This window comes from Manduca sexta, unplaced genomic scaffold (genome assembly GCF_014839805.1).
Source record: "Manduca sexta isolate Smith_Timp_Sample1 unplaced genomic scaffold, JHU_Msex_v1.0 HiC_scaffold_1840, whole genome shotgun sequence".
NCBI lineage: Eukaryota > Metazoa > Arthropoda > Insecta > Lepidoptera > Sphingidae > Manduca > Manduca sexta.
Genome location: NW_023592745.1, coordinates 5566 through 13713, shown reverse-complemented (window position 1 = coordinate 13713; position 8148 = coordinate 5566). Strand labels below are relative to the sequence as shown.

The 8148-nt window shown below is 54.6% G+C and overlaps 1 protein-coding gene across 1 annotated transcript; it reads left to right on the top strand.

Moving 5' to 3' along the window:
* Positions 1 to 1199: 1199 nt before the first annotated feature.
* Positions 1200 to 3399, top strand: LOC119191721. The gene is made up of 2 exons (XM_037445593.1): positions 1200 to 2130; positions 2174 to 3399. Exons 1-2 carry the CDS (start codon positions 1200 to 1202, stop codon positions 3397 to 3399), a joined length of 2157 nt encoding a protein of 718 aa, XP_037301490.1.
* The last annotated feature ends 4749 nt before the right edge of the window (positions 3400 to 8148 follow it).

Below are 8148 nucleotides of genomic sequence, written 5' to 3'. Positions count from 1 at the left end.
CTCTGTAAATGAAAATTATTGTCGGTACTACAGTATGAATATTATCGACTAGCGTGCGTGGATATCCATTCTTTTCCATACGTGACTAGTGCTGATTTTATGGAAATGTGGTCCATTGTTCGCATGCTAATGGGCTTCTGCCATACCGAACATGTCTGAACGTGCAAAATCTCGACAGGTTTCAATATTTTACGAAAATCTCAACTTTGCTCTAACTTCTCAGTATAATAGATATTACGTCCATGTTTTTGAAAAACATTGCTTTTAATATCACAACGCGATAAAATTTAATTAGTCAATACAAAACTATAATTTTACATTTGGTTACGAAAGTATTAAAATTTATACACACACTTTCACGGTCACAAATTCCAGACTCCAGACTCAGACTACTGGAGTAGAGAATCTAACATCACTGCCCGGGGATCGAACCCGAGACCTCATCCCTGTAGTCGTACCGTAATACAACTATGCCATCGAGACAGTCATAATAGAACTCACATCTATTAAAAATAGCGAATAAAATAACATCGGCTCTATACTTCATATTTTTGTCCCACTTTCTAGAAACGGCCCGCGGACATACTCTACTAACAAAGATATTAAACAGTATAGTTAGTTATAGACTGGACATCAGGACCAAATTCTTAGGGTGCGAAGTCAGGAAACCTCCGTGTGGTGCACCCTGGGCAACGGCGCGTCGATCAAGATGATCGGCGCGACGGCTAATATCCTGACAACAGAGTTGGTTGGCGGTCGTCGCCTCTTGCGGCGGCCATCGTCTAGTCAGATGAGGTGGGCCCATCTTGGGCGACTCCCGGTTCTATCCCGGGGTATCGACGGGCTCGGTGTGCGCACACCCTGCCCCGAGCAGGCAGTGGGAGGACTCTCTCCTGCTGTCACCGTCGCAGATCGTAACCCGGTATGGAGGTCCGTGGATATGTCTCGCGCTTCTGCCGGACCGAGGGTCTTGGCTTAACCGCCTGGACCGCGAGGGAGAAAACCTCTATAAAAAGTAACCCCGAATCCCAAGCGGCGGCGCACCGCGAGGGGATGCATGGCCGATGGGAAGTTCGGTCTCGAGTGCGGCCCCCGCCAGAGTACCGGCCGACACTCTGTGCGGGTTATGCTAGGCTTACCCAGGTACAGGGGGCACTGCCTGGGTGGACCGTTATTTCCCCCATACTCGTGGGAATCTTATGGATTTGCTCAATTTAAAGAAAAAAACAACAAATAAAAAAACTCTGACGAGGTTGCCTACTCCAGTTCCGGCTGGAGAGGCGGAGATCGAAGGGCGCAAGCCTGACGATGTTGGTATAGCGAAGGGTGAAAAGCCCAATGAAGTTGTAGCTGATTTCATCAGGCCTCTTGAGATGGTTGTAGACTCGGAGTCGAGCGAGAGTGTCTCCTCAGTTCGAAGCAAAAGGTTCTGGAAGAGAACCACTCGATCGAAGGGTAGTCTCTGTTCGCTCTTTACAAGCGACACGGATGAACCGGCACCGAAGTCGCAAGCGATAGACGGCCGAGGAAGAGGGGGTCCACCTGCGGCCAACAATTATTCCGGCTTGAGGAGGGCGCAAAAGGAGCGCGACATGCAAAAAAGAGAGGAGGCCCGCCTTAAAGCGGAGAAAGAATTAGCGGTGCAGTTTGGTTCCGTCAAGTCGCCGGCGACTAATAAGGCGGTGAAGACCAGCGAGCTCGACGTCGTTCTGCGTGATGACATCCGAAAATGCGGGGAGATAGTGAGATCCGTGCTAAAAAAGCCAGGCCACTCGAAAGGGGCGTCACAACAGGCTCTAAACCACGTGATGGACGTCATTGCGCAGTATGTGAGCCAACCGGAGAATAGCATCGTTTCCCGCCTCGAAAACGAAGTAAAGAAATGGCGTGAGAACAGCGCCTGTCTCGAGGCTACGATAAAACAGATGCAGGACGAAAACTCTTCCCTCCGGCGCCGCCTCGAAGACCTAGAGGCGTCCACCAGTAAACAATCAACGGAAGAGATAATGGAGCTGGTAGAGGCGAGAGTGCAGGCTAGACTGGAGTCGGCGCTCATGGGGCCGGCTCAGAGACCTTTATTGGCTCACGAGAGGCGATTAACTCCAGGGGACATCCCACTCCCCGTCCAGAGTGGATATGTAAGCGGTGCAACCCTGACCTCGACCATTAAAAGAGAAAGGGGGAGGAAAAGGGAAGAGAGTCACCAAGTCGGCTCCCTCAGCTCCAGCCCTAGCTCTCTCAGACGTCACAGCTGGGCCGTCAAGCGCGCAGCCTCAACCAGTTGCCGGACCTTCAAAGGCAATGGCCATCACATCCGTTGTGGCCTCCAAGAAGGGCAAGATGCAAGGAGCAGATGACCTCCAGCATCCCCATAAGGGAAGGAAAAATGGAGTAACTCCTAAAGAGCAGCCTGCTTCGCAGCCTCGCTTATTACCGTCGGCTCCAGTATCCATGGACACCGAGTGGACCGTGGTGGTGGGCAAAAGAAAGAAGAAGCCCAGCACCGCCACGGCCCCGGCCACAGCTCCACGACAAAAGAAGACCGAGCCACGAATACGCTTGCCGAAGTCAGCAGCTGTGGTAATATCACTAACCTCCACTGCTGTTGAAAAGGGCCTCACTTATGCTGGGGTCCTAACCGAAGCGCAGCAGAAGGTGAGCCTTAACGGCCTGCAAATAGACAGGCTCAGACCAAAGTTTGCAGCTACGGGCGCCATGATTTATGAGGTGCCCGGGGCTGAATCAGAGCAGAGAGCTGACTCCCTCGCCGCGAGGCTGAGGGGAGTATTTCAATGGGTCGAAGACGTCCGAGTCACTCGGCCCACCAAGTGCACGGAACTGCGGCTTTCGGAGCTAGATCCCGCAGCCACTCCCGCGACCGTCGCGGCGTCGCTCTCGAGCGCCGGCGAGTGTACTCTAGAGGCGGTTAAGGTAGGACAAATACGACCTGATCGTTCGGGCCTGGGTTCAGTTTGGGTCAAGGTTCCGGTTAGGGCGGCACAGAAAATCAAGGCGGGTCGTCTTCGCATAGGGTGGACGGTGGCCCGAGTGACCGTGCTTGAAGCGCGTCCGATGCGCTGCTACCGCTGTCTCGAGCACGGTCACGTGCAGAACGCGTGTGATGGACCCACGGACCGCAGCGACCTCTGCTACCGCTGTGGGAAACCGGGCCATAAAGCTCGGCAGTGCGAGGAGAAGCCGAACTGTGTCTTGTGTGCCGCAGCTGGCAAGCCTGCCGGACACCAAGTTGGAGGGAAAAAGTGCGCTGCCTCCTCCCAAAAAACCCGTCGCCGCCCGCGCAGGAGATCGGCTGCTGCTGGGAGTACGGCTCAGCCGCGGCTGGAGATCCCACCGCAAGGTGAGGCCGAGATGGAAGTAGCAGAAGAGATCGCCCAATAATGGACTTCAAAATCCTCCAGGCGAACATCAACCACTGCGCCCGCGCCCAGGACCTACTGTCCCAAAGCATGGCGCAGTGGTCGGTGCAAGTGGCCGTGGTCGCCGAACCGTACTTTGTTCCACCCCGCGACAACTGGGCCGGGGACATCGACGGCTTGGTGGCCATAATCACCCAGGGTGCCGCTGGCTCCCCACCCTTTGCAAAAGTTGTAAAGGGCAAGGGATGCGTCGCGGCTCTGTTGGGAGATGTGTGGATAGTAGGAGTGTATTTCTCTCCCAACAGACCCCTCGCCGAGTTCGAATCGTTTCTCGTTCGGCTGGGGGCCCTGGTGGAGCAGGGCCAACCTCACCCGGCGATCGTCGCCGGCGACTTCAATGCGAAATCCGTGGTCTGGGGTTCGCCGGCGACGAACGCTCGCGGTCAGGTCCTGGAGGACTGGGCGATCTCTGTCGGCCTGGTCGTTCTGAATAGGGGGTCGGTGGACACGTGCGTGCGGTACAACGGCGGGTCAATAGTTGATCTGTCATTTGGAAGTCCCGCTATCGCACGTCGTGTCCGAGGCTGGAGAGTCCTCGTAGACGTAGAGACGTTGTCGGACCATCGCTATATCAGGTTCGACATCTCCATGTCTGCGAATATCCAGCCCGGTGGTGGACCGAGTGCCCTGAATCAGTACGGCCCGCGGTGGGTTCTTCGTCGCCTCGACAAAGAGGCCCTAGGGCTGGCCGCTCTGGTTATGTCGTGGCTCCCCGCGCCGGAGGGACCGGTGCGGGTCGAGCAGAGAGCGGAGTGGTTCGGGGTGGCAATGACGGATGTCTGCGACGCCGCTATGCCCCGAGCCATCCGTCGTCCGCCGCGGCGACAGGTGTACTGGTGGTCGGCGGAGTTAGCGCAGTTGCGCACGCTCTGCGTTGCTGCGCGCCGCCGATACGCCAGACATCGTCGTCGACGGTTTCGGAGTCAAGAGCACGAGGACCAGGAGCGGCGGCTCTATGGCCTTTACAAAGAGGCAAAGAGAGCGCTGCGAGTGGCCGTTCATAGGGCCAAGGTCGCGGCACGGAAGGAGTTTCTGGAGACTCTCGACGGGGACCCGTGGGGACGCCCCTATCGCTTGGTCATGAATAAACTTCGCCCAGCGGCGCCCCCACTCTCGGAGAGTCTCCGGCCGGACTTTTTGGCCAACGTAGTCGCGGTCTTGTTCCCGGCCACCGATGAGACCATTCCTCCACCGATGGCGCCTCCGGAAGTGGCGTCATCGTCGGTAATGAGTTCGGCAAGGGATATCCCGGAGGTTTCGCCCGCGGAAATGCGGGCGGCAGTGCTTCGGCTGCGGAGTAAGAACACGGCCCCGGGCTCGATGGCATCCCGGGAAAGCCTGGGTGCTAGCCCTCGAGCATCTAGGGCCGAGGCTCTGCAGTCTGTTCTCCGCCTGTCTGGAGCAGGGCGTCTTTCCGGCGCGCTGGAAAACCGGGAAGCTCGTCCTGCTGAAGAAGAGGGGCGACCCGCAGAGTCACCGTCGGCCTACAGACCCATCGTTTTGCTAGTCGAGGTTTCAAAACTCTTCGAGCGTATTATCCATGCTCGCCTGGTCGAGCACCTCGAGAGGTCGGTCCAAACCTGGCCGATAACCAGTATGGATTTAGAAGGGGACGCTCCACCGTCCACGCGATTCTGCGGGTCAAGTCACAGGCGGATGATGCAGTGGCCAGGGGCAAAGTGGTGTTGGCAGTCTCATTGGACATTTCAAACGCGTTTAATTCGCTACCCTGGCCGTGCATCCACGAGGCACTGCGGTACCACGTGGTACCACCCTATCTTCGGCGTCTGGTGCACGCGTATCTCTCGAACAGAGACGTGGTGTATCCGGGCGCCAACGGGTGGCACCGAAGAGCGATGTCGTGCGGTGTCCCACAGGGCTCGGTCTTGGGCCCACTCCTGTGGAACATCGGATACGACTGGGTGCTCTGTGGTGCCAATCTCCGGGGCGTCGACGTGACGTGTTACGCTGATGACACATTGGTCACGGCGACATCTGGGACCTTCCAGGGCGCAGCAATCTTGGCGGCAGTGGGCACCGGCCACGTAATTAGTAGGATTCGCCGGTTAGGGTTGAAGGTGGCCCTCGAGAAAACTGAGGCCATTTGCTTTCACGGGCCTCGGAGAGGGCCACCAGCCGGTGCCCACATCGTTGTGGAAGGGGTGCGGATTCCTATCGGCAAAGATATGAAGTATTTGGGTCTAATTTTAGATAGCCGGTGGGACTTTCGCACCCACTTCATGAAGTTGAAGACGAAATTGTCCCGGGCAGCGGGTGCTCTTTCTAGCCTGCTGCCCAACCTGGAAGGTCCTAGTATTCCTTGCCGAAGGTTGTACCACGGGGTCGTGCGGTCCATGGCACTATATGGCAGCCCGGTTTGGGCTGACGCCCTGAGAGGCGCGTTCTGCCGCTCTCCTGCGGGGCCCGCAGCGCGTGGTGGCGCAGCGGGCGATCAGGGCGTACCGCACTGTCTCGTTCGAGGCGGCTTGTCTTTTGGCCGGATTTCTGCCCTGGGATCTGGACGCCAAATCTCTCTCCAACACCTTTCATTGGAGGGAGGAGGCGATCAGTCGTGGGCAGTGTCCGGCCCCGAAGGAAGTAGAGGCCAAGAGGGCCTCCCTACGGCGAGCCGCCGTGGAGGAATGGCGTCTCAGACTGGAGGTCCCATCAGCGGGGCTCCGGACCGTCGCGGCAGTGCGACCTGTCTTTGCTGAGTGGCTGGACAGGCGCCACGGTGCGGCAACCTTCCGATTGACGCAGGTACTCACCGGGCATGGCTGCTTCGGTGAGTATCTGTGTCATATCGTAGGGGAGCTGAGTGGCAGCCGTGTGTCACCACTGTGACAACTGCCCGCTGGACACGGCCCAACATACTCTGGAGTCTTGCCCAGCCTGGGACGAAGAGCGCAGCGCTCTAAGGTCGGTCGTCGGAGATGACCTCTCGCTGCCGGCAGTGGTCGCTTCCATGGTCGGCAGCCAGGGGCCTGGCGTGCGGTGGCCCACTTCTGCGAGATGGTCCTCTCGCAGAAGGAGAGTGCCGAGAGGGATCGGGAAAGGGAGGATCCCTCTCGCCGCCAGAAGACGTAGGAGGCGCCGGGTGGACGACTGACCGGCGTCTCCCGCCCTGTGGACTGGGGGCGTTTGGAGAATTCCACCACGGTATCCCCTGCCTGTCGTAAAGGCGACTAATAGGGGCCATCGGGGGTCGCCGGCGGGCAGCAGGGGCTGTCGGCCGCTGGTGTAGGTTGTGCATGCTTAGCACATTGTGGTGACCCCGGGATGGACGGCAGTGTGTAGTTGGCCTCATGCTGCCGTAGACGCCGAGGGCGTCCTTCGGTGCGCGGGGGCTTCTGAGCCCCCCCCATAGGAGACGGGCCGCAAGGCGGCACCGCGCAGGGGCGGCTGCGGTCGCAGACTAGACACTTCAACGTCAGAGGAAGCCCGCAGCCGTCCCTAATGCGCCGAAGAGGGCCACCGCGGAGTTTTAGCTGGTAGGCCGTGCATAGGTTAAGTTGTATATAGGGTTAGGGACTCGGCCCGGCGGTCGCCCGAAGGTCGTCATCAAATCCGGGCGGCTCAACGCCGGGCCGTAAGGCACGGTTACCCCAGCATAACCGCTCAGTCGCCCCCCACGAAGGCTGGGCGGTAGTAATAAGGGACTTTCTCCGCGAAACCAAAAAAAAAAAAAAAGGACCAAATTCTTGCTCCAAAAGTTATTAACAATTGATAATAAGTCGTTGTCTTATTTGAAATGTCCGGGTGACAAGATGTCATAGCGTCCTCAGATAAATAACATATTTCCAGAAAATATGCTAAAATGCGCATTCAATAGGTACAAAACACGATATTGAAAGAATATGAATTATTTTACAATGATGTTTTGCTATTTTACAATACACTGAGTAATTAACACAACATTTTTGTATAACAATCTTTCCAATGTCCTCTCTATAATTTTAGAACTCTTAGCCTACTATAGAGGATATGTGAGTGGTAATTAGGTAAAATAAAATCAAGATATGACACAAAAAGTTATATTTGCTTCCCACATTACTTTCACTTCGCTGAGTTCGAGATAAAATTAATTATACTAAAACTTTTGTAAGACTAAGTTCGTGTAATCTTCGCTCAAGTGTCATTAGCACCGCATTACCATTCGTTATGTCAGATTGTAAGTAACGTAATTAATTGTCTTTTATTTGCGCGACGTTTCTTTTATGTATTTATTTGTGGAGTAATATTAGGTTTTCCTCCTTAGTTGTTACTAAGGGCTGATGCCCGGAGTCACGATTTTGTGCTTGTCTTCTGGTTGCAGCTCTACCTTACCCTTCAGTAATAAAGGCGTGATATTTTTTTAAATTTTTGAATGAATAGTTTGATAGTATACTTGCTTTGTTTAAACTTTAAGTGATTTCCAATAAATAAAGCATTGTGTGAATTTGGGAAGCAAAATTGGTAGGCATCCTTATCAGAATATTCGCTTTGTTAGATTAATAGAATTCTTTAATGTTATTTATGATTAGAAAAAATGATTTTAAAAGTTACACGATTTTTCTTCTTGTGTGGTGTTATGCGATTTACTATATTTAAGACCTGCATTTTATTTAAAATAAATCTTAAATAAAATGCAGGTCTTAAATATAGTAAATCGTATAACTAACCTAACCTAATAAAATTAATCTATTCATAACCGATCCCCATATCGTACTAA